General features: G+C 42.5%; 1 protein-coding gene across 3 annotated transcripts; it reads left to right on the top strand.

The window, feature by feature from the left end:
- On the top strand, window positions 1-27,303 carry spartb (spartin b). Of its 3 annotated transcripts, XM_034168402.1 has the most exons (8): window positions 1-138; window positions 2,403-3,230; window positions 9,638-9,835; window positions 20,599-20,740; window positions 20,852-21,046; window positions 21,862-22,020; window positions 25,293-25,383; window positions 26,061-26,265. In XM_034168402.1, the coding sequence occupies exons 2-8, from the start codon at window positions 2,406-2,408 to the stop codon at window positions 26,263-26,265; spliced, it is 1,815 nt and encodes a 604-aa protein (XP_034024293.1). In that variant the 5' UTR covers window positions 1-138; window positions 2,403-2,405. The 3 variants fall into 3 exon arrangements, with proteins under 3 accessions (XP_034024293.1, XP_034024294.1, XP_034024295.1); XM_034168403.1 differs by lacking the exon at window positions 1-138 and having other exon boundaries at window positions 2,406-3,230; window positions 26,061-27,303; XM_034168404.1 differs by lacking the exons at window positions 1-138; window positions 26,061-26,265 and adding an exon at window positions 25,572-25,992 and having other exon boundaries at window positions 2,406-3,230.

Below are 27,303 nucleotides of genomic sequence, written 5' to 3'. Positions count from 1 at the left end.
GTTAAAAACACTGCTGAAGCTAAAAGTCGTAACTACTCTGTCACCGCCTTAAATTAAAGAAAAGAAGCGAGCGTTACAGCTGAACTGGAGTTAAACACAAAATAGCGAACAAGTGAATGAACCTTTTTACTCCTGAAGGTATGTTGAGTTACCGAGTCATGTTAGCTACTTTAGCATTAGTGACCTAATTTAATCGGAGTCGCCAGGCCTAGCTAGAGTGGACGATTAAAAAAAAGACGGAGTGAGATGGCGTTTAGTGTTGACAGTGAATTTAGCAGGTTTTGTGACATGACATGTAATAAGCCCATTTAAATCCCTTCAGACACATAAGTGGATTTCTCTAAGGTTGCTGCGGACTTTACCCGAGCGCCCTCTGGTGGCCGTTTTTGGTCGATGAAAACATCGCCGAACGCAATACAAATGCATGTCATTTAGTCACTTTTCAAATGGGTCAGACTCGTCATACCATGGTTCATTTCAGCGCAAGTTGGTGTATAAATCTCATTGTTCCAGGCAGTGAGAGCTGTCAACTGGCTGTTAGAAGCAAATGGACAAAACAAAACCAGCTTTGTAGTCACACTGCCATTGAGGCTTTTCAGGTTTCAAATCCCGCAAAATCTCGGAGAGGTCGCCGCGCTGCGAGATCTCCGTAACATCGAGAACTGCATTGATACGCTCTGATCACGCTTCACTTGAACCGCTGCACACAGCCAACACAATTAACATCGCAACAAAAAACTATTTTTGTATTGTGCCTAAAACTCTCATGAATATATTCTCTGGGTTTATAGCCGTTGTTATTGCGTTTATTTTATGTAAACATACGAGAATCACAGGCTGTCTGTCCGTTATTTTCAATGGGAGCTGTTGTGAGCTCAGCTCGCTTCCTGTTCATATCGTTCTGGGGGAAAGTTTGCTCTTTAACGTCTTGATTATTGTTCTTTACAACACTGTTTGGCCTGTTTGTTCCAGACTAATATATATAATATGTCTGAAATTCGGTTTGCGCTTATTAAATTCAGATGAAACGTAGCAGACACGGATTTTTTGTTATAATTGTTTTAGCAAGTTTTCAGGGTATCATGCAGCAGTCTCTTATTAAAGTGATGAAAAGCATAAAAAAATTATATTTTTGTAGTATAATATTTTCAATTGTCATCGTGTGGATTCTCTATGTTGTTTTGACTGCAGCGACTCTCTGGCACGCAAGGGATTATGGGATACGTGAAAACCCCGAATGAACACTAGATGGCAGTGTTCATGGCAGTATGAACAGCATTTGCCGCCACACATTCGTTAAAAGTGCTGAATCCACTTAACAAAACGAATTTTCAGTTTTCAAATCTTTTTTTTTTTTTTTACAAAAATTGACATATTTACAAATGCAGATTTATTTGTAAAACCCACCACATGTTTCAGTAACTGTGTTATACCGACCAACCAACCACTCATGTCAGGAAACTCATTTACCCATAATGTATTGCGGCATGCGTGTCTAAATGCTACAACCTTAAAAATTAGTGCATTACTTTAAAACTAAAACATATATATATATACACTTTATAAAACAACAGACGTGACATTAATTTCAATAACTTGTCTGGAATTAGTTTGTTTAAAAATTTAACCATAAGTCAAAACTGTCTGCATGTGCATGACTTGTGTGATATGCCAGCGAGTCTGTATGGCTTGAGAAATTATTCCTGTCCCCCTCCCCCTTCTTCCTTTCATTCTTCTCTTTCCTTTCTTTAAGGGGAGGTGATGGTCTAGTGGTTAAGGTGTTGGGCTTGAGTCCAGAAGATCATGGGTTCAAATCCCCGCCTGACTGGAAAATCACTAAGGGCTCTTGGGCAAGGCTTTTATTCCCCTATTGCTCCCGGTGTGTAGTGAGCGCCTTGTATGGCAGCACCCTGACATTGGGGTGAATGTGAGGCATAATTGTAAAGCGCCTTTGGCGTCTGATGCAGATGGAAAAGCGCTATATATATAATGCAGTTCATTTAAAATGCAGTACATTTATGGTCAACAGGTCTCTTTTGTTGAGAGATGGCTGATCTGAGATAGAAGCGCTAGCTTGTTGTTGTGTCAATAGCTGCTAGTGTAATGAAATCAATACTGAAAGTTATTGGTTTAGCTTTTATTTGTAACTTCTGCTAAATTTTTTAGGGGTTTATCGGTTTAGCTTTATAAAAGCGAACTTTTCAGTAAGCGGAATAATGGTTATCGAAGCTAACTTTTTGGTTAGCTTTGCCCAGCACTGGCTCCGCGGCAACCCATATTCTTGCTCCGCCGTCCTTCGGGTTTTTTTTTTTTTTTTGCCTTATCAACAGTGCTTTTTTAAATTACATGTTTCAGTATATGAAAAGGTACAAATCAACCTAATTGTCACTCTTGTGTTACAGAGAATGGAGAAAGCTAAACAAGATGCATTTGACAACGCAAGACTTGAGGTGATCAAAGACGGCTATGAAAGTGCTTTTGAGTGCATCACTAAAGGCTTGACAGCAGACGAATCTGGAGACAAGGCTCGGGCTCTGGAGCTGTACAAACGTGGGCGACAGCACCTTCTCAGGGCCATCAGTGTGCCGACACAAGGAGATGAGTGTGTCGGCCAGTCCTGGGAATCAGCCAGACAGATGCAGCATAAGATGCAGGAGACGCTTCACAACATCACCTCCCGCTTAGCCATACTAGAGACCAGCTGTGACCTTGATTCCATACCTGTATTGAGCTCTAGTGGTACAGGTGTGTCTGCAGAAAAGCTCTACCCAAAACTTTCGACCAAAGAGAAGCCAGAGAAACCAGATTCACCAAAGTTGCCTTTGAATTATGATCAGTCAGCAGGAGCTATAAGAGGAGTACCTGCATGCAGTAGTGCCTCTCCGCATGTTTCACGCCCCAGACAGCTTGCGGTTTCACATGAGCAACCTCCAGCTTATTCCCCTCAGGCGGCTGATGGCCACCTTTCAATCTCATATGGAACACAAGCCGGGGAGCTGTCGCTAGTTGGAGATGAGTTCTACAGTGGCACATCAACTATATCGCCATCTCCTCAGAGTATTGGTGAAGACGGAGAAGAGCTGCTGTTCATCCCTCAGGGGGTTCAAATTTTCTTTGTCACACCTGAAGGTCAAGTCAGCGCTCCTTCCTACCCAGGGTACTTACGACTGGTGAAGTTTACCAGTGAGCGCCCTGACACCATGCCAGATCGACCACCGGCATTTCTGCAGGTAAGAAGAATGGATGTAAAGAAGAGAATAAAAAAAAAACATTTTTTAAAAGGGGTCACACTGTGCAAATTCTGGTTTTGAGCAACCTTTCACAGTTAAATATGGCAGATGTTTCATGTTAACCATCCTGAAAATCTCACATTTCTGTTTCTCCATGTGTTTAAAAAAAAAAACAAAAACCTGCTAGTAACAAATTTGGGCTTGAACTGTCTCCACACTTCTGCTTGTTCTCAGGACAGACACACACTCACTGACATAGTCTGTGCTCACTGACACGCCTACATGATGTGAGTAAGAGACCATCAATTTCTATTTAATCCACTAGATGGCAGATGCAGCCTGTGAGCTGTTGCCAGCAGCCGCCATCTTGCTTAGCGTCATCAGGCATTAGATTAAACAGAAATCGATGATGCGCTGACTTAAACTTGGGTTAGTGATCTGAAAATGCTGTTTTGTGCAGCATCCAGATGCTGCGACAAGCTGACAAAGGAGTATCAACTGGTTAAACCTTTAGGTTAAATGAATAAAAAATAAATATGAATAAATTGTGAAGTGTGTATTATATGTAATATAAATGATGTGGGGGGAATTACAAGAATTGCTGAATAAAGGTTAGAAAATGATTTATTTTTTGTGTCGCTCTGTATTCTGTAAAGTAGTGACTTTAGTTTTACTGCCTGAATGCTTTGTCATGATAAATATCTCACCATTCGTTTAGTGAAATAATTACAAGTCTCAATTTATCCCTTTTTAATTAGCCTCAGGTTTTTTTTCACATCAGGTTTTCCATCCTGAGATATTCTGTCATAGCAAATTCATAGAATGGAAATGCTTTTTCACTCTGTTTGGTGGCTCATATGACAGTGGCTTTGTCATTGTATATTTTATTAATATAAGAATATACACAAAAGAGATTCATTTCTCTATGATACACTCTATATTCCAGTGAAGTGTTTTCTTTCAACTTGGTCAGAAATTTTCATTTGTGAAATTTCATACTGTCTTCTTAAGTTAACTATTTCAACAGTTCTTTTAGTCAGACAGGAAAGATTGTTTTACCTGCTTTACATGTTTCGGCTACTTCCTGTAGCCTTCCTCAGAAGCGTCACAAGATTGGGAAGTGATGTGTCTTATAGGCTGCTACTTCTTGATTTGGCCAGACAGCAGGGGAAACTTATGCCCCCTACTGTCTGACGTCTTCTCCAGGACGGCATCCCATGTATGTGATAGGGTGTAGGCCCCCTCATCCTGATTCATGCTTCTTGGAACTCGCTTGCGGATCTCGATGGCCTCTCTGATCCAGAGGTGGTATTTGTTGCTTTCAGCACGTATGATCCTGGCATTGGTCCAGTCCATGATGTGATTTTTCCTCTTGCAATGGTCGGATATGGCTGATTTGAGATTTTCCTGCTCAGCTTGTTCTTTTATTGCTCGTTTGTCTATTGTCTGTCTCTTTTTCACATTCTTTTTGATGTTAATTTTTCCTTGTTCCAAATTGTCTCCCTGTCTCCCCAATGTATGTGTTGTTGCATGATAAGCATGGTATTTCATATATTACATCGCATTTGTGTTCTGGTTTTATTTTGTCCTTGGGCCTAACTAAAAGCTGTCTGAATTTGGTGTGTGGTTTGACCGGTGTATTGATATTGTATTTTTTCATGACTCTTTGGATGCGTTCAGTGACCCCCCTGATATTTGGCAGTGTGACTATAGCTGGTTTGTTTTAATTGAGAGTGTTCTTTTTCTTCTTTTGTACTTGTTTTTCTGTGTTTTGTACCTGTTTTTTACCTTTTTCAATTGCCCATTGTGGATACTGGCAGTTTGTGAGTGCATTGTATATGTGTGTCTCCTCCTCTTCCCTGTCCTGTGTATCTGTGACTGTAGTGGCCCGGTTGTACAGTGTTCTGACTACTGACAGCTTATGTTCTGTAGGGTGTTCTGATGTCCAGAGCAAATATTGGTCCGTGTGTGTGGGTTTCCTGTGTATTTTAAGTTTGATACTGCCGTCTGTGTTGTGGTGTATTTTTAAATCCAAAAAAGCTATTTCATTGTTTGTTTCCTTTTCATACGTGAATTTGATGCTGCCTGTATGGTCTGTGGTGTTGAGGTGATCTGTGAGCTGTTGTGTGTGTGTGTCCGGTTTTTATTTTTTCTAAAATGTCATCGACGTACCTTTTCCAAAACGATATGCTACAATCTGCTGGTGCTGTGGATATAGGTTGTTGTTCCAGATGCTCCATGAAAAACCCGCTCATAATGGCTGATAACGGGTCTCCCATGGCGAAGCCTTCAGTCTGTTTGTATATAGTGTTGTTGTATTGAAAGTAAGTGGATGTTGCAACGAAACTGAGTAATGACATGATGTCTTCAACTGTGAGTTTGGTTCGTTTCCGGAGCGATTTGTCCTTACTGAGTTCAATCAATCAATCAATCAACTTTTTTCTTGTATAGCGCCAAATCACAACAAACAGTTGCCCCAAGGCGCTCCACATTGCAAGGCAAGGCCATACAAAAATACAAAGTTCACTGTGTACAATGTTGAGTGTGGCTTCTACTGGGGTTTTTGTGAAAAGTGATATGACATCGTGTGATATGAATATTTCATCCTGTCCTATAGTGATTTGTTGTAAGTCCTTTGCCAATTGTTGTGAGTTCCTGCAGTGCTGTTCAGTGAGTCCGAGAAGGGGTTTTATGATTTCTACAAGAGATTTGGAAAGGTTATAAGTGACGGATCCTATGCTATCGACAATGGGGCGGAGTGGTGTGTCAGGCTTGTGTATTTTCGGCAAACCATATATCCGGGGGGTGATGGTGGCTGTGGGCACCAGGTGGTTGTATGAGTCCTGAGTTATTTTGTTTTCAGCTAACATGGGTTTGAGTAATGATTTAAGAGCCCTTTTTAGTTGTTCTGTTGGGTCTTTTTGCAGTGTGTGGTATGTGTTGTGGTCCTTAAGCAAGATGTCCATTTTGTTGTTGTAACTATCCCTATCCATAACTACTGTGGTGCGACCTTTGTCTGCTGGTAGTATAATGATGTCGTCCTGTTTACCTAGTGTATGTATGGCTCTCCTTTCTTCCTTGGTGATGTTACTGGGTGGTAAATGTGCGGTTTTGAGAATGCCTGCTACCTCATTGCATAATGCTGATTCCTTTCCCTGATCGTGTATGGATTGACAAGCTAATTCCTTGGCTAAAATAAAATCCTCGTATGGTATTGTGTCCGGTGTTATTACGTAGTTGAGTCCTTTTGCTAATACTTGTGTTTCTGTGTGTGTGAGCTGATGATGTGAGTAGTTTTTTACCCAATTGTCCGGCACAGCTACATGTTTTGTTGTGTCCCTGTTAGCTTTTGTTTTGGTTAAGAGTTTGTCCAGTTTTTCGATGTGTCTCTTCTTGGTTTTTATGAATTCCTTTTCGTATTGTTGTTTTAAATGCTCCGTCATGTCCGCGTTTATTTCAGGTTGTGGATTGTAGATGCGTTTAAAATCCTGCCTTTTTTCCTCGATGTCTGCGTTGATTTGCGTAATATTGTGTGTAATAATCCGTATCCGTTCTTTAACCAGGGCCTTACGTGCTTTGCGTACGATGTCCTCAGAGTTCTTGGTCTTTATCGGGTTTCTGATGTATAAACTCCTCAGAATTATTCCCTCGTCCCGGCACCTCAGATGGAAACGTAGGTGGTTCTTGTACCGCGCTAACTTTAAAAATTGATGTTCCAGCGCCCGACATGCCTTGACACCGCTTGGTCCAAAACTTTCATATAAACATTTGTGAAATTTCATACTGTCTTCTTAAGTTAACTATTTCAACAGTTCTTTTAGTCAGACAGGAAAGATTGTTTTACCTGCTTTACATGTTTCGGCTACTTCCTGTAGCCTTCCTCAGAAGCATCACAAGATGGGGAAGTGACGTGTCTTATAGGCTGCTACTTCTTGATTTGGCCAGACAGCAGGGGGAACTTACGCTCCCTACTGTCTGACGTCCATATCCGACTATTGCAAGAGGAAAAATCACATCATGGACTGGACCAATGCCAGGATCATACGTGCTGAAAGCAACAAATACCATCGCTGGATCAGAGAGGCCATCGAGATCCACAAGCGAGGTCCAAGAAGCATGAATCGGGATGAGGGGGCCTACACCCTATCACATACATGGGATGCCGTCCTGGAGAAGATGTCAGACAGTAGGGGGCATAAGTTCCCCCTGCTGTCTGGCCAAATCAAGAAGTAGCAGCCTATAAGACACGTCAGGAAGTAGCAGAAACATGTAAAGCAGGTAAAACAATCGGCTGACCCGATTACCACTACTGCGCATGTGCGTCAAGGACAGAAAGGCAGCGAAAGATACAGCGGCAGTTTTGAGAGGAAAACAAAGCTTAAAAAAATAAATGATGACGTTGATTATTAAATTAGTCGCTGACGAGTTTGATAGTCCACATAATCGTGACTAGTCGATTAATCGTGGCAGCCCTGGTGCAATTGTTTAGAAATGGCTCCAAGAGAGTTTTCCAACTTGTGTAAATCTACAATTCTCCTTAGATCTTCACTGAGTTCTTTGCACTTGTTGTTCTGAGTATTGGTCAGTCCAACAAATAAATGCACCTTGATAGTATTATGTTTAACATATTGGGGTTGGGGGGGAGCTCTTACAATTGAGTGATGACATATATTGTATGATAAAATGGAAATTGAGGTTGAAACATTTTAACTAAGGCATATGTACTCTTGTGACTGCAACATACAGTAGTTTACAAAAGTATTCGCCCCCTTGGTATTTCATGAATTTTAATTTGTGTATGTCATTTCAAAAACAAAAAGTCAATCAGGCTTCTCAGTATAAAAATTTCTGAAATTATCTTTCTTAAACTCAAACTCACACCAAATCTTGAGAATCTGTTATAAATTAATTAAAAATATAAAAGCCAAGATGATGGGTTACTACATAAGTAACGGGCCCCTTTGATATAATACCTGTAAATAATCAGTTTAATTGCCAGTTTTCTTCAGACAAGTCAGGGGATGGATACATGAACATTTCCAAATCACTGAATATGTCTTGGACTTTATTTGCTTCAATTATGAATAAATACAAACAGTATGGCACTGTATGGTAACTCTGTGTGGAGTGGAGAGTTCTCAAAAACTGAGTGACTGTGCAAGAAGGAGGAGTGAGGAAAGCAACAAAGACACCCAGACAACCCAGAAGAACTTGCAGGGTTCTGTGGCTGTGATTGGAGAAATTGTGCACAGGGCCTAGTTCAAATATAATGAAGCCAAAGTGTGACATAACCATCAAAACTTAAAAGTGGTCTTTTTTTGTGAAATGTTATCATTTTAGGTATGGTTATATATCAGAGTTTCAATAAATATATTGGTGTCGGTTCAGTCATTGCTAAAAATTATCAGTGCATATATACTATAATGTGCTAGAGCGTAACGCTTGCGACAACAGTTGGAGGTATCTTCTTTAGTCTGCAGAAGCCTGAAACAAAGAAATTCTGTCCATTAGTTCTATCTTCTTTAGTCTGCAGAAGCCTGAAACAAAGAAATTCTGTCCATTAGTTCCTGGTATTATTGAACAAGTAATATAATTATTATATTGAAGCAGAGTAGGAGATTTTATTTTGGATGCTTACATTATTTTATTTTTCACAAAGTGATCTTTGGCTACACCCTATGGGGGTCTTGTACCCCAGGTTGGGAAACAGGGCTTTAGTCCACACCAGAAATAATCTGTCACAATAGAAACCAGTCTTATCTGATAGCACGTTGCACAGATGTCCTGCGTGAGGTTTCTGCTTTTATCACCATACACAATTGTGTTAGTTTATAGATGTTTATGGCTGTCAATCAGTAAATTTGATAGGAGTCAAAGCTTTTATTATTTTAATAAGTTACAAAACAAACTAACTTGTATTTCTTTAAGGCAGATAAATAGTTTTGTTCTGTTAAATCAACATTGGGGTTTGTTTGTTTGTTAGTTAATGTTTGTTGTTTGAAAGTATAAAATTCCAGCTACAAACCCTCTGGTTTCTTCAGACTTTGGTCATTATACTCTTCAAACTGACAGTGTGAGCAAATTATATATCATGATAAATGTCTAAATTTATCAATATAGTGAAAAAAAATTATATTTTTGCTGTATTGCCTCAGCCCAGCTTTAAACTCTGCATTTTAACATGCATTTTCTCTTTTCTAATGGTGATTTTGACTTCCTTTCAAACACATTGATCACATATGCATGCAGTGGGTTTTTTGGGGTGGGGGGGGGGTCTGCATTAACACTTTATCATTGGTTTGACCCCAAACTGTCAGTCAAACCATGATGCATCTGCTTTGTTTTAGCCCATTGTAATTTTGTCCAGCTGTTAAACTTTTGTTTTTGCCTGATCATTCTTTTGTCAGGTCTGTGACTGGATCTACCCACTCATGGCCATGAACTCTCCAGTGTTGCTGTGTAACACTGGTGTGTTTATGTTTCCGGACATGATGGCACCAGCTCCAGGCTACTATGTGGGTGTGGTGCTGTCGTCAGAGCTGCCTCCTGCAGAGAGAGAGCGGTTCCACAAATTGCTGTCACAGATGACAGATCTAAGGGTTCAGGTCAGTACTGGGCTCGTCTGTGACGTCAGTGTGTGTGTGTGTGTGTAAAATGTAGCTTTCCTCAGCACAAGTAATTTTATAAATACTAAAGAAACTGATGCCACACTGTGATTTGAAGTGGAGATGTTTGGACGCAAGACACAGTTTGTAAGAATTTGGCATAATATCCAACTGGCCTCACAACCACAGACCATATGTAACCATGCTAGCCCAGGACCACCACATCCAGCTTCTTCATCTGAAAGATTGTCTGAGGCCCGCTACCCAGGCAGCTGGTGGAAGCATTTGCACAGCTCAAGAATTTCTGCATAAGCTGTCTCAGGGAAACTTATCTGACTGCTGATTGTCCTCACCAGGACATTGACCCGATCGCAGATCGTTGTTGAAACATCTTCATGAGGCAAATTATTTATTATTAATTCCAACCAAAATCCATCTTTCCAACTTTACTCGGCAAAGAGCCACGCAGCATTTGGAGCTGTGCAGTTAGTCCCACAAAACAGGATATTATTATTACTTATTATTTCCTTTACCTGAGGGACAGTAACGTCAGTTTACAAACAGGCAAAATGGGTCCAGCTTACGCCAGAGAAACATCGCGTGTGCTGCCCCACAAAAGGTTAATGAGGAACGAATAAATACTCCGGTGTGGAATGGAGAATGATTCTTGTTTCTTGCCTGCAACAAGAGTCACAGTTAGTGACTTTAATCAGCACAAAGGTAACTTACGATTGAAATCTTTAAATGGCTTTGAAGAGGGTTAATGAAGAAATTGCAGACTCGCTGCTTCTTTCAGAAGCAGTTCGCAGCTTGCTCTGTGAGCTGCTGTGGCCACTGTCTTCTCCACAGTGGTGGTGCTCAGTAAACAACCTTCTTTCTCTGAGGCGCCTTCTTGCCACATGCTCTCATTTCTGCATCAGTAAAACCATCACAGTGGTCGTTACAGCAGAATTCCTGTCGTCTGCAGCGGCATACGGCAGGTGACGACGTGAGGCATGGTTACTTTATAATGACAAAGACATGGACAACAAGACCAATCAGAGGTTTCTGGCGTCCATCGATCCGGATCTGGATCACCTCCAAAATTCAGTGGCATCTTCCATGCCCTAATACCCATCTGTGGTGCACATTTGGTAAGAATCCGTGAAGTAGTTTTGACATTATCCTTAAAAGCCTATAAAGTGAAATCCTGAGCCAGAATCTGGATCTGGATCACCTCCAAAATTCAGTGGAGTCTTCCATGGTCTAATATGTATCTGTGGCGCAAATTTGGCAAGAGCCCACAAAGCAGTTTTGACATCATCCTTCAAAGCCTATATAAAGTGAAATCTTATTCCGGAATCTGGATGTGGATCACCTCCAAAATTTAATGGCATCTTCCATGGCCTCATATCTATCTCCAGGGAAAATTTCGTCAAAATCTGTGCAGTAGTTTTGACGTAATCCTGCTAACAGGCAGACAAATAAATAAATGCCAGTGATTTTATTTTATCCTTGGTGGACGTAATAATTCACTTAATTGAAAGATGCAGTACAGTTGTAGCAATTTGCACAGTGTTATATTAAATCAGGAAGCCTTGCCTGTGATGGCAACTTAAAAAGTTAGCTTTTTGCGAGGCTATAAATTTAACTAGTGTGTTCCCTGTGGGGATCCATGGCTCTAGATTGGGTAGTGTTTATAAAATTTGGTAGGTGACATTTTTCAAGGGTGGTAACAAATTATGCAAAGTTTCTATAATGATTTTTAATGGTGTGTGAGTACAGAATGTAATGGTCAAAGTCCATTGTTCACTGTTGTTACATAATATCCGTAATCTGTCAAAAAATACAACCCCAATTCCAGTGAAGTTGGGACGTGGTGTAAAATGTAAATAAAAACAGAATGCATCCATCCATTTTCTTCCGCTTTATCCAGAGTCGGGTCGCGGGGGCAGCAGCTCAAGCAAAGCCGCCCAGACCTCCTGATCCACACGCACACCTCCCCCAGCTCCTCCGGGGGAACCCCGAGGCATTCCCAAGCCAGCCAAGAGACGTAGTCCCTCCAGCATGTCCTGGGTCTTCCCCGGGGCCTCCTCCCAATGGGACGTGCCCGGAACACCTCTCCAGCGAGACGTCCAGGGAGCATCCGGAAAAGATGCCCGAGCCATCCCAGCTGGCTCTTTTCGAGATGGAGGAGCAGCGGCTCGACTCCGAGTTCCTCCCAAGTGACCGAGCTCCTAACCCTATCTCTAAGGGAGCACCCAGCCACCCTGCAGAGGAAACTCATCTCGGCCACTTCTACTCGCGATCTCGTTCTTTCGGTCATGAGCCAAATTTCATGACCATAGGTGAGGGTCAGAACGTAGATCGATCGGTAAAACGAGAGCTTTGTCCCCCTACTCAGCTGTCCAATACAGCAACCGCATCACTGCAGATGCTGCACCCATCCGTCTGTCGAGTTCACGCTCCATCCGTCCCTCGCTCGTGGGCAAGACCCCGAGATACTTAAACTCCTCCACTTGAGGCAAGGACACTCCACCGACCTGAAGAGGGTAGGTACCTTTTTTCCGGTCGAGAACTATGGCCTCGGATTTGGAGGTGCTGATTTTCATCCCAGACACTTCACACTCGGCTGCAAACTGCCCCAGTGCACGCTGAAGGTCCTGATTTGACGAAGCCAACAGAACCACATCGTCCGCAAACAGCAGAGATGAGATTCTGTGGTTCGAAACCGGACCCCCTCTACACCCTGGCTGCGCCTAGAAATTCTGTCCATAAAGGTAATGAACAGAACCGGTGACAAAGGGCAGCCCTGGCGGAGGCCAATGTGCACTGGAAACAGGTTTGATTTACTACCGGCAATGCGAAGCAAACTCCTGCTGCGGTCGTACAGGGACCGGATAGCCCTTAGCAACTCCCATGAACCCTTGAGCACCTGATTGAGGGTGTAGAGCTGTTCCAGTGTGGCGCAACCAGGATGAAGACCACACTGCTCCTCCTGAATCCGAGGTTCGACTATCGGTCAAATTATCCTCTCCAGTACTCTGGAATAGTCCTTCCTGGGGAGGCTGAGGAGTGTGATCCCCCTGTAGTTGGAACACACCCTCCTGTCCCCCTTCTTAAACAGAGGGACCACCACCCCGGTCTGCCAATCCAGAGGCACTGTCCCCGACCGCCACGCGATGTTGCACAGGCGTGGCAACCAAGACAGTGCTACAACATCCAGAGACTTAAGGTACTCAGGACGGATTTCATCCACCCCAGGAGCCTTGCCACAGAGGAGCTTTCTGACCACCTTGGTGACTTCGGCCTGTGTGATGGATGAGGCCACCTCTGAGTCCCCAGTCTCTGCTTCCTCTTCGGAAGACGTGACGATGGGATTGAGGAGATCCTTGAAATATTCCTTCCACCACCCGACAACATCCGCAGTCAGGGTCAACAGCTCCCCACCCGCACCATAGACAGTGCCGGTGGAGAGCTGCTTCCGCCTCCTGAGGCGTCGGACGGTTTGCCAGAATTTCTTTGAGGCCGACCGAAAGTCCTCCTCCATGGCCTCCCTGAACTCCTCCCAGACCTGAGTTTTTGCCTCTGCGGCTGCACGGGCTGCAGCACGCTTGGCCTGCCGGTACCTGTCAGCTGCCTCCAGGGTCCCACTTACCAACAAAGACGAGTAGGACTCCTTCTTCATCTTGACGGCATCCCTTACTTCCAGCGTCCACCACCGGGTTCGGGGATTGCCACCACGACAGGCACCAGAGACCCTGCGACCACAGCTACGAGCGGCTGCATCGACAGTGGAGGTGGAGAACATTGTTCACTCAGTCTCCATGTCTCCAACCTCCCCCTGGATGTGGGAGAAGCTCTCCCGGAGGTGGGAGTTGGAAGACCTCGCTGACCCAGGGTTCCGCCAGTCATTCCCAGCAGACCCTCACGATACATTTGGACCTGCCAGGTCTAACCGGCTTCCTCCCCTCCCAGCGGATCCAACTCACCACCAGGTTGTGATCGGTAGACAGCTCAGTCCCTTACTTCACCCGAGTGTCTGAGACACATGGCCGAAGGTCAGATGATATAACTACAAAGTCGATCATCAACCTCCGGCTCAGGGTGTACTGGTGCCACGTGCAGTTACGGACATGAATGTGCTCAAACATGGTGTTCTTGATGGACAAACTGTGATGAGCACAGAAGTCCAATAACTGAACACCACTCGGGTTCAGATCGGGGAGGCTGTGCTTCCCGATCACCCCCTCCAGGTCACACTGTCGCCGCCCACGTGGGCGTTGAAATCCCCCAGGAGAATAATGGAGTCCCCAGTTGGAGCATTATCTAGTACCCCTCCCAGGGACTCCGAGAAGGTCAGGTACTCTGCACTGCTGCTCGGCCCGTAGGCCGAGACAACAGTGAGAGACCTGTCCCCGACCCGAAGGCGTAGGCCCTCTCGTTCACCGGGGTGAACTCCAACACATAGCGACTGAGCTACCCCAGCTCTCCGCCTCTCCCCGTGGGCAACGCCAGAAAAGTGGAGCGTCCAGCCCCTCTCCAGGAGTTGGGTACCAGAGCCTAAGCTGTGCATGGAGGGGAGCCCGACTATCTCTAGTCGGTATCTCTCAATCTCCCGCACAAGCTCAGGCTCCTTCCCCCACAGCGAGGTGACATTCCACGTCCCAACAGCCAGGGGCTGTGAGCGCAGACTGGGCCACGCGCCCTCGACTGCCACCCAGTCCTCTCTGCACCCGACTCCCATGGCCCTCTCTGCAGGTGGTGAACCCCCAGGAGGGCTGGCCCACGTCGCTCTTTCGGGCTGAGCCCGGCTGGGCCCTGTGGGCTAAGGCCTGACCACCAGGCCCTCGCGCGCGAGCCCTAACCCCAGGCCTGGCTCCAGGGTGGGGCCCCAGCTCTGCCATACCGAGCGACATCTCGGTCCTTGATTTTGTACTGGTCATGGGAGCTTCTGAACTGCCCTTAGTCTGACCCGTCACCTTGGACCTGTTTGCCTTGGGAGACCCTACCAGGGTCACAAAGCCCCCGGCAACATAGCTCCTAGGATCATCCGGGTATGCAAACTCCCCCACCACGATAAGGTGGCAGTTCGAGGGGGAGAAAAGAACAGAATACAATGATTTGCAAATCTTCTTCAACCTATATTCAATTTAATACACCACAAAGACAAGATATTTAATGTTCAAACTGATAGACTTTATTGTTTTTGTGCAAATATTTGCTTAGTTTGAAATGGATGCCTGCAACACATTTCAAAAAGTTGGGACGGGGCAACAAAAGACTGGGAAAGTTGATGAATGTTCAAAGAACACCTAATTGGAAACAGGTAAGTGTCATGATTGGGTATAAAAGGAGCATCCCTAAAAGGCTCAGGCATTCACAAGGAAAGATGGGGCGAGGATCACCACTTTGTGAACAACTGCGTGGAAAAAATAGTCCAACAGTTTAAGAACAATGCTTCTCAACGTTCAATTGCAAGGAATTTAAGGATTCTATCATCTATAGTCCATAATATAATCAGAAGATTCAGAGAATCTGGAGAACTTTCTACACGTAAAACCAACATTAAATGCCCATTACCTTCGATACCTCAGGTGGCACTGCATTAAAAACCAACATCATTGTGTAAAGGATCTTACCACATGGGCTCAAGAACACGTCAGAAAACCATTGTCAGTTAACACAGTTCATCACTACATCTACAAGTATCAGTTAAAACTCTGCCATGCAAACTGGAAGCCAAATATCAACAACATCCAGAAACGCTGCCACCTTTTTTGGGCCTGAGCTCATTTGAAATGGACAGACGCAATGTGGAAAAGTGTGCTGTGGTCTGATGAGTCCACATTTCAAATTGTTTTTGGAAATCATGGACATTGTGTCCTCTGGACAAAAGAGGAAAAAGACCATCCAGATTGTTACCAGCGCAAAGTTAAAAAGCCAGCATCTGTGATGGTATGGGGGGTGTGTTTGTGCCCATGGCATGGGCAACTTACACATCTGTGATGGCACCAACAATGCTGAAAGGTACATCCAGGTTTTGGAGCAACACATGCTGCCATCCAAGCAACGTCTTTTTCAGGGACGTCCCTGCTTATTTCAGCAAGACAATGCCAAACCACATTCTGCATGTGTTCACCAGCATGGCTTTGTCGTAAAAGAGTGCGGGTACTAGACTGGCCTGCCTGCAGTCCAGACCTGTCGCCCATTGAAAATGTGTGGCGCATTAACTATTTTATCTTTGTGGTGTATTCAGTTGAATATCGGTTGAAGAGGATTTAGAAATCATTGTATTCTCTTTTTATGTACATTTCACACAACGGCCCAACTTCATTGGAATTGGGGTTGTACACAGAGGCCACTTGGCTTTTAATGTTTAGATTCCTTTCTGTAATGTCACACAATTATTCATGTTTTCCTGTTTGAAGACCAGTGACTCTCTGCACTTAAATAATCCATCAGTAATCCATCCATCATTAAATAATCTGTCCCTTATTCCTCCTTGTTAAAGATAAAACACCTCTGGCTGTGACTGCAGCAGCTGTGCACAGCAAAGGCACTTATGGTCAAAAGTTAAACATGGTCACCTTTTGCCACTTAGAGCAGCGACAAGAACTAAGATTTGCTTTGCTTTTAATGAGGACAAAAACACATAGACATGGCTTGAATTTGGCATGAGCCGGATTGAGTTTGGATGGGTGTGTAGGATGAGCCTGATTTGAAAAACGGGTTTGAGCACTATCTGGTTTGAAGGCAATCTGGATTGAATCCAGGTAAAATTGGATTACCAGTCCCAGTCTGAACGGGGCCTTAGTCAGTGTGGTGAACAGAATAGCCCATGATGGTAGTGTAGTTATGGTAAGGGTGGGCCTAAGCTGTGGACAATGAACACAACCGATGAGATCCCAAGATCCATTATCGTACCATTCATCTGCCACAATCCTCTCGTGTTGCAGTGTTTATAATGCACAGCCCCATGTTGTAAGGGTCTGTACACAGTTCCTGCAAGCTGAAAACATCCCAGTTCTTACATGGCCTGCATACTCTCCAAAAGTATCGCCTGAACATTTATCAACTGAACATTTCAGAGTGGCCTGTTATTGTGGTCAACCTAAGGCACACCTGTGCAATAATCATGCTTTCCAGGGTTCTCACCAGCATTATAACAGTGTAAAAGCCCATTGCGCTGCTGCATGAAAAAATTACGCTGCAGTTGGGCCGTTATGCTGTTTCCAAGGGTGTGTAGTGGGAAAATGATCATTTCTGATGATCATCAAATGATCATTTCTGATTGTGGACCTGCAGCGGCCAATTTTTTTACAAATAAAAAAATTGGCATATTTTACAAAAGCACATTTATATGTAAACACCAACATACACCTCACATTAACGTGTTGGTTTTTACATGGAATGAATGAGTCAACCAATCAGTGTTAGCTGTGGCAAATTTTACCCATAATCTCTTTGGTATCTGTCTGTGTTTGTTACAAAACTTCAGAATTAGTGCGTTATTTAAAATTAAAAGATATGTTATATTTTAACTTTGTACAAATGACAGAATTGACATTAATGGAGTTATTCTATCCGTGTTAATTTTATATATAAATCAAATTCATAAGTCAGCACTGCTTTATTTTCAAAGACCTCCACCTCACGGCGACACTGCTATTGAGTAGAGAGTTTCGCTGCTCCTCTCAGCTGCTTTACTGCTGCAACCTATGTAGTAAACAGGACCTTCCAGCAGTGGACAGGGCGCTCAAAGACAGAAGTGCTGACTCGTTTGGGTCTGTGGTCACCTTTGATTCTACCAGAAGCGATCGTGGTGTTAAAACTCAAAATCCGCTTGTTAGTAGTTGCAAGTGTCCTGGAGACAATACCTGAAATTATCGGTTAGCTGTAGCTTCCGATAAATTTGTGGGTGGTTTATCGGTTTAGCTTTATAAAAGATAACTTTTCAGTTAGCTGATTATCTGTTATCGAAGCTAACTTTTTGGTTAGCCGTGCCCACCACTGCACAGTAGGGGTGGGGCTTCTTCTACCTGTCTTTTTGACTGAACTTTGACTTTATGGACATGTTTAATGATTCATTCATTTAATGTTAAAATAAGGAAAAGGGTTTTTTTTTTTTTCTTCAAATAATAAAATGGTTGCTGTTTAAAGAGCCTTTGTTTTATTTAGAAGCATAGCAGCAGGTGTGATTTTGCAGAGACGACAGGTGAGCTGGACTCTCAGCACATTTAACCAGATGAAAGTCTCCTCCGCAGCTTCAACCTCAAATTGGTGGTGTTTTTGGAAACACTTTCCTCACATTTTGAAATGCAGAGATCTTCTCTTTTTCCGTCTGGACTTCAAATTTTGGTATATTTAGTTAGACTAACAAAGAAGGCCCTTTGTAAGCCCATACTGCAAATCCTCGGGGGGCGCCTAAGCATCCCAGAACCCCAGGCTTTTTAAGGTGATTTTTCCATCCCATTACACTGAGGAAAAAATCCTGCTGAGAACCCTATTGTCTAATCATCATTTTGATATGCCACACCTGTGAGGGGGGATGGGTCATCTCGGTAAAGCAGAAGTGCTCACTAACGTTTTGGACAGATTTGTGAACAATATTTGAGAGAAATAGGTCTTTTGTGTGTATAGAAAATGTTTTAGATGTTTGAGTTCAGCTCATGAAAAATGAGAGCAAAAACAATTGTTGCGTTTATATTTTTGTTCAGTGTAATTTGAAGCTTGATGGAGGTGTAAACTCCCCTCCCTAAGAATATTCTATAAGTCCATTGTAACCCATAAAATCCAGCATTAATGTTCGCAAATCATCAGACACAACAGGGCTATTCCCTAAATACACTCAACAAAAATATAAACGCAACACTTTTGATTTTGCTCCCATTTTGTATGAGATGAACTCAAAGATCTAAAACTTTTTCCACATACACAATATCACCATTACCCTCAAATATTGTTCACAAACCAGTCTAAATCTGTGATAGTGAGCACTTCTCCTTTGCTGAGATAATCCATCCCACCTCACAGGTGTGCCATATCAAGATGCTGATTAGACACCATGATTAGTGCACAGGTGTGCCTTAGACTGCCCACAATAAAAGGCCACTCTGAAAGGTGCAGTTTTATCACACAGCACAATGCCACAGATGTCGCAAGATTTGAGGGAGCGTGCAATTGGCATGCTGACAGCAGGAATGTCAACCAGAGCTGTTGCTCGTGTATTGAATGTTCATTTCTCTACCATAAGCCATCTCCAAAGGCGTTTCAGAGAATTTGGCAGTACATCCAACCAGCCTCACAACCGCAGACCACGTGTAACCACACCAGCCCAGGACCTCCACATCCAGCATGTTCACCTCCAAGATCGTCTGAGACCAGCCACTCGGACAGCTGCTGAAACAATCAGTTTGCATAACCAAAGAATTTCTGCACAAACTGTCAGAAACCGTCTCAGGGAAGCTCATCTGCATGCTCGTCGTCCTCATGTTGCAGCAGGATAATGCACGGCTCCATGCTGCAAGGATCTGTACACAATTCTTGGAAGTTGAAAATGTCCCAGTTCTTGCATGGCCGGCATACTCACCGGACATGTCACTCATTGAGCATGTTTGGGATGCTCTGGACCGGCGTATACAACAACGTGTACCAGTTCCTGCCAATATCCAGCAACTTCGCACAGCCATTGAAGAGGAGTGGACCAACATTCCACAGGCCACAATTGACAACCTGATCAACTCTATGCGAAGGAGATGTGTTGCACTGCATGAGGCAAATGGCGGTCACACCAGATACTGACTGGTATCCCCCCCAATAAAACAAAACTGCACCTTTCAGAGTGGCCTTTTATTGTGGACAGTCTAAGGCACACCTGTGCACTAATCATGGTGTCTAATCAGCATCTTGATATGGCACACCTGTGAGGTGGGATGGATTATCTCAGCAAAGGAGAAGTTCTCACTATCACAGATTTAGACTGGTTTGTAAACAATATTTGAGGGAAATGGTGATATTGTGTATGTGGAAAAAGTTTTAGATCTTTGAGTTCATCTCATACAAAATGGGAGCAAAACCAAAAGTGTTGCATTTATATTTTTGTTGAGTGTATGTTCCTAATTTTATAATTAATAGTTGCTGCGTGAGGACTGTAGATAAAGATGATTCCCAACATTTTACCGTCCTACCTGTTTATGTTGTTGCTGGCAACCCTCTCTTAGTTACCTGTCTCAGCATTATGGGGATTGGAGAATGACACTTGAAGAGAATTAATTGGGTTTAATAGGCTTATCCTTAGCACTCGCTCAGAGCTTCAGTTGAAAGATGAGTGCCAGTTCAGCCGTGGTGGATATAGAAACACTGTCTTCTATCAGTGCCAAACAAGATAACTTCTGATGTATGCATTCAGACTAGAGATCGCCTGTGATGGAACATCTTGTGATTCCTCATCAGCAAGTAGGCACTCTTGCATTGTTTTTCTTTTTGGGCAGTAATGATTGTTAGAGGTTTCCAGCTCAAAAGGCTGTTGTTTTCTGTTTGCACAGTGACATTTTAAAAGGAATAATGGCAAACTGTGGGGAAACAAATGAAGCATTGTTGTAACAGGCACAGACTGAGAGGAGCTGTTGTGTGAACAGGTTACTTGGCGGCAAGCGTCTGAACCGTGATGTGCACAGCCTGCACAAAGTAGTTGGAGAGGTTTTACCCCTTATTAGCTTTCTTATTAGCCCATGCAGTCTGTCCTCTTCTCAGGCATCTAACCAATGTGTGTGTTTGACAAGGCTCCAGATGAGGCTGCAGACACGGTTAATCTCAGTCAGAAAGTGTCCATTGTGCCGCCTGAGGAGACTGCTCCAGCTGTATCTGAGGAAGATAAGGCTCTGCCTGAGTGGAGCGAAAAGGTAGCAAGCGGGATCCTGACAGGTGAGTTCACTTTACCTCTGAAAATCTCCATTTTAGAAATATCGCAGGTTTATGAAGCATTGTCATCAGTCTAGTTTTCCTGGCAGTGCAATGATCTACTTGTGGTCTCAGGCGCATCCTGGTTAAGCTGGGGCCTGGTGAAAGGAGCAGAGCTCACAGGAAAGGCCATTCACAAGGGTGCTTCTAAACTTAGAGAACACATCACGCCAGAGGACAAGCCCACCCACGTCAGCCCGACTGTCACAAAAGGGCTCCATGTTGCAAAACAAGCGACAGGGGGAGCTGTCAAAGTCAGCCAATTTCTAGGTGAATAAGTCACCCCCTCAGTATAATTTACTGATCTTATGTGGTTTATTTAGCATTATATAATGGCTGAGTGGATCCTTGTCATTTGATTGGTGCTTTGTATGTCACATGACATGGATTATTCATCCCATTTGTGTTGCATTGCATTTAGAGTGCAATTTAGTTCCATACGTTTGGTACCGTTGGCGCTCCACACACACATGCACACACCTACACACGTGCGCGCGCGCGCACACACACACACACAAAACAAATCCACTGCGCTGTAATCTGTCTGATATTTTTTTTTTTTTTTTTCGCTGCACTGAGGAAATTTTTTTTGGTAGTACACACGTGCACAAGTGCCTTCCCGCTTACATGAGAGCACGCACGCTCACACAAGCCAGGTGGTGCTTAGCTTTAAAACAAACATGGTGGAGTTTGTTTTGCTGATGCATGACGATTTGATGCAGGGCATGGCGGACTTCATCGTCAGATTCTTGTACTCCTATTTAAAGGTCATGTTGGATTGTTGATGTCAAAGCAGCAGTGAAGCACCAAAGCTGGAATAATTTCTGACGTTATTTTTATTTTTTTATTTTTTTGCTGCACTGAGGAGGTACTGAAATGTAAGTGCTTTTTCTGTTGTTTCTAAATTAATATAATATAAAAATGACAAGGATCTATTTTGGCCGTTATATAAAACAAATAATGAATGTTCGCCTTGTTGAATGGTATGTTCCAACTTTCACTTCATAAAATATTTGTACCACTGAACTCATAAGCATTCATTATTTGCATAATGAACCTAACTGATTAACACTGTCTTTTGGCAGTGGATGGGGTTTGTGCTGTCGCTGGCTGTGTGGGCCGTGAGTTGGCTCCACATGTGAAAAAACACGGTGGTAAGCTGATACCAGAGTCTATGAGAAAAGACAAGGATGGCCGTTCCAACGTCGATGGAGCCATGGTGGTAGCTGCCAGTGGAATGCAAGGTAGAGTGCATGAATTCCAGCTCAAAAGGCTGTTGTTTAGTTTTCTTTGAGGACATTTATTAAGAGTACAAAAATGAATCCCTGAGGAGTTGGTTACACTCATTTGGCAGTGAATTTTATGAGCACATCTGAATACTGTTCAGTGTAATTCACTGCAATTAGTGGATTCAGTGCAAAAATTTAAAATCTCTCAAATTGCAACATGCACATTTGTGCTTGAAAACGACGGAAGCCACATCGTACTAGCTACTTGTCCCACTGCTTTATCAGTGTTGCCCCTGGGATTAACCTTTTAATGAGAATACATCCCTTATAAATCCTAAAAAGAAAGGTTATTATTCAAAGAGGCTCAGCCAGAATTACACAGACCTTTTAAAAATATGAATAAAGAAATGTGAACTTTAGTCCAAAGTAGGCATTCGAAAACCAGAAAAATGTCCTGTCTGAGGGTATGAGCTCTATATCCGAACCCTGACATCATTCTACAACCCCTGGCAAAAATTATGGAATCACCGGCCTCGGAGGATGTTCATTCAGTTGTTTAATTTTGTAGAAAAAAAGCAGATCACAGACATGACACAAAACTAAAGTCATTTCAAATGGCAACTTTCTGGCTTTAAGAAACACTATAAGAAATCAGGAAAAAAAATTGTGGCAGTCAGTAACGGCTACTTTTTTAGACCAAGCAGAGGGAAAAAAATATGGACTCACTCAATTCTGAGGAAAAAATTATGGAATCATGAAAAACTAAAGGACGCTTCAACACATCACTAGTATTTTGTTGCACCACCTCTGGCTTTTATAACAGCTTGCAGTCTCTGAGGCATGGACTTAATGAGTGACAAACAGTACTCTTCATCAATCTGGCTCCAACTTTCTCTGATTGCTGTTGCCAGATCAGCTTTGTAGGTTGGAGCCTTGTCATGGACCATTTTCTTCAACTTCCACCATAGATTTTCAATTGGATTAAGATCCGGACTATTTGCAGGCCATGACATTGACCCTATGTGTCTTTTTGCAAGGAATGTTTTCACAGTTTTTGCTCTATGGCAAGATGCATTATCATCTTGAAAATGATTTCATCATCCCCAAACATCCTTTCAATTGATGGGATAAGAAAAGTGTCCAAAATATCAATGTAAACTTGTGCATTTATTGATGATGTAATGACAGCCATCTCCCCAGTGCCTTTACCTGACATGCAGCCCCATATCATCAATGACTGTGGAAATTTACATGTTCTCTTCAGGCAGTCATCTTTATAAATCTCATTGGAACGGCACCAAACAAAAGTTCCAGCATCATCACCTTGCCCAATGCAGAGTCGAGATTCATCACTGAATATGACTTTCATCCAGTCATCCACAGTCCATGATTGCTTTTCCTTAGCCCATTGTAACCTTGTTTTTTTCTGTTTAGGTGTTAATGATGGCTTTCGCTTAGCTTTTCTGTATGTAAATCCCATTTCCTTTAGGTGGTTTCTTACAGTTCAGTCACAGACGTTGACTCCAGTTTCCTCCCATTCATTCCTCATTTGTTTTGTTGTGCATTTTCGATTTTTGAGACATATTGCTTTAAGTTTTCTGTCTTGATGCTTTGATGTCTTCCTTGGTCTACCAGTATGTTTGCCTTTAACAACCATGTTGTTTGTATTTGGTCCAGAGTTTAGACACAGCTGACTGTGAACAACCAACATCTTTTGCAACATTGCATGATGATTTACACTCTTAAGAGTTTGATAATCCTCTCCTTTGTTTTAATTGACATCTCTCGTGTTGGAGCCATGATTCATGTCAGTCCACTTGGTGCTTCAGCTCTCCATGGTGTGATCACTCCTTTTTAGATGCAGACTAACGAGCAGATCTGATTTGATGCAGGTGTTAGTTTTGGGGATGAAAATTTACAGGGTGATTCCATAATTTATTCCTCAGATTTGAGTGAGTCCATATTTTTTCCCTCTGCTTGGTCTAAAAAAGTAACCGCTACTGACTGCCACAATTATTTTTCCTGATTTCTTATAGTGTTTCTTAAAGCCAGAAAGTTGCCATTTGAAATGACTTTAGTTTTGTGCCATGTCTGTGATCTTTTTTTCTACAAAATTAAACAACTGAATGAACATCCTCCGAGGCCGGTGATTCCATAATTTTTGCCAGGGGTTGTACATGAATCAGTCAGTGAACTAACGCCTGTCATAGCCAAAAGTGTGGAATTTATTTGATTTCAGAAAAAAAAAAAAACATGCTGACAAATGCAGGGTGGAGGTGGTAAGCTCCGTACTAATAAGAATAGCATGTTTTTGCAGAGTATCTGAAAGAAGAGGAAACTATTGGACCACCCACAGCTCTTTTCTGCAGTAAAGTATTTTGAAATTAGCTTTATAAAAGTTGTAGGTAGGGATTGCTTATATTCGTGATAGCCAGGCACAGTAGCTTGGGCCGCCATCTTGGTAGAGGGAATGAATGACATTACACAATGTAAACAAAGCAATGTACGCACTGCTTGCACCACAAAAGTCTGGAGAGTGTGATAGCCAGCCAGTCAGCCATCCAATCACTGAAAAATTATGTGGAGCCCCTCTGTACTAAAAGAGCACAATTTTAAGTGTTTTTAACACTTATTGGAGACTTTTTTTTCTTTAAGTTTTGAACTTTATCTGGTGTATTATAGTGTTTTTCCTCAATTTTAAATAATTGATTCTTATATTACATTGTTTACTATTTTATTGAAGGGCGGCCTCCTTTAATGCTGTTTTTATTTTATGATGTGCTTTTAATTTTTTTGTCACCCCTTTTTCCCCCTTCTGCCTAAGCATAGACTTACACGAATCCATGATGAAAATGAGTCACTTTTGTAACTTTCTAGTGTTCCCTGCTAAAACATGTTTATAAATTACTGTATTATGTTGTTATTTTTACGGTTTTGTGTGTGTGTGTGTGTGTGTGTGTGTGTGTGTGTGTGTGGGTGTGGCCGATGGAGATAGTATGTGACCCGTGCCATGTTTACTTCTGGCTGCTCGGTAACCCTCTCCCATAATGAAGGACAAAAATATTGTGGGAATGGGCCCCTGTTCCTTCTAGTTAAAGCCATATTAGTGAGGCAGATCAGGAAATTAGCAAGTTAACTGACTCAGTCCCACGTTCAGAGTATGGAGCTCACTTTTGGGAGCACTTCAAAGATGAACATGAAGAGAACAGAGCTCTTTTAAAGATGTTCTCTTTGCCACTCATCTGTGCAACTAGTTAGTAAATCCTAATCATACCTTTTTTGTGCAGGATTTTCAGCCGTGTGGTCAGGTTTGGAAGTAGCAGCAAAGAACATTACGTCAAGTGTCGCATCAGAGACGGTCACCACTGTGAAACATAAGTACGTTTGCCTTTCTTTTTTGTTGAACTGTTTGAACGCTGTCAGTGGTTTAAATACACAACTGTAGTAATTTGTTTTGAGCAGTGCTTAATAGACAGGTTTTTGTGTATATTGCAAATGTACTTTTGCATAATACAACCAAACATTAACAGGTACTTAACCATTTTCCTCTTTAATTTGCTTTTCAGATTTAAGGGTCTACAAAAGATCTTTGACCCACCAAATGATAAGGAGTGTACTTTTTCATAGTTATGCACAGCTGTTTAACACTTCACTAATCAAAAGCATGAATGGAGCCTGTTTTTGTGACTGATTTGGCTGTTGTACAAAGTACTCTATCCTGTTCCAATAGATCATCCTTTCGATTCTCATGTACACTTGTGGGTGTGGCTTTTACTCACTTCTGCAAATATTAAGAGAAATTGCACAGTTTCTGCTCAGTCTGCCTTTCAGACCTTGTATAAATTGGTTGCAATTCAAAAATAAAACAAAATTATTCTGTATTTCTACAGGACCCTTGCAATAAGCAGTTTAATTATCTACATTTGCACAGGTGTAGCGGTCCTTGCAAAGCATGGCATCTTAAAACCATAGCTCTCCTTGACTCTCCCTTTAACCACCCCCCATCCCATCCCTGTGTCTCACTGACCTCTCACCTAATCTAATTTCTGATAAAGGTATGGAACAGCAGCAGGCCAAGCCACAGACCATGCTGTCAATTCTGCCATTAATGTGGGTATCACTGCCTTCAACATTGACAACCTGGGGATCAAAGCCGTGGTGAAAAAGACTGGAAAGCACACAGCACAGGCCATTTTGGAAGACTACAAGATTTCGGAAGGGCCAGAGAAAGGGAAGCAAGTGCAGAAAATGGGTGAATAATAACAGTATCCTCCTGTCTCGTTGCCCCTCTCAGCAGCGCCTTGTATATTAGCAATGCATAAATTGCCTTAAATATTTGCAATGCATAATTTGTATTCTTATGTGAGGTAGAGTATATATTTAATATGCATTATTTGTGATAAACATTTTGTATGTCCAATCTGACTGCTGTTCTTTTGCACTTTAATGTGAGTGAAATAATATTTATTAGCCTTGCTGTGAGGAACCAGCAGCAGTGTAATCTAATCATAATCACACTAACAAATTACATTGCTGGCCATATATTGATACGGAAAGCCCCCCCCACCACCACCACCACCATGTAACTTTTAAAAATCACTGTGCAGTCGAAATGAAACTACCATTGTTTTGTTTAAATGTGAAAACATTTCCAATTTCTCACCTCTGTAGGTCACTGCTTTTTTTGTAGGTGCAGTTTGCATTTTGCCTGAATTGTGGAAACAAAACTTTCATCACCTTCAGATATAACTGAGATGATCAATTTTCTTATGCAGTATTTTGAAACTGTGTGCTGCTTACTGTAGCTATAATCAAATGATGTGCAACATGTTTTCTTGGTCCAGTCACTGAGGAATGGAAGCTCACTATATTTAAGTGTTATGAAACAAGTTGTAAGGTGCTGGTGGTGTTGCAGCAGGCCCCTTCAAAGAGGTTTTTTAGAAGGTAGATACTTTTCTACAAGTGAGTCCAAAAATGTTATTCATATCTGTTTAAAATGTTTTGTGTGGATAGCAATAATGGTGCTTAACAGAATGTGAATTTAAGTGTGACATTTCCAAAGTACTAACCTTTTAGTAAGAGTGAGTTGGTCGGTTTTTCTCTACACTCCAGCTTTAAATCTTTTGTCAGCTGAATGAAGTTTTTTCCAGTTGTCTCACTTTTATCATGGACTTGAGCACTTTGGGGTTTTGTTGGGGGGGGGGGGGGGTTGTTCCTGTATGTTTGAAAACATGACCCAGGATTAAGGGCCATCTGTTCAATGTAATATAAAGTGAGATTAAATAAATGTTTGCATTT

Source organism: Thalassophryne amazonica, chromosome 4 (genome assembly GCF_902500255.1).
Source record: "Thalassophryne amazonica chromosome 4, fThaAma1.1, whole genome shotgun sequence".
In the NCBI taxonomy this organism is placed as follows: Eukaryota; Metazoa; Chordata; class Actinopteri; order Batrachoidiformes; family Batrachoididae; genus Thalassophryne; species Thalassophryne amazonica.
The sequence above is the reverse complement of the archived record's forward strand: the minus strand, read 5'-3'. Positions and strand labels throughout refer to the sequence as shown.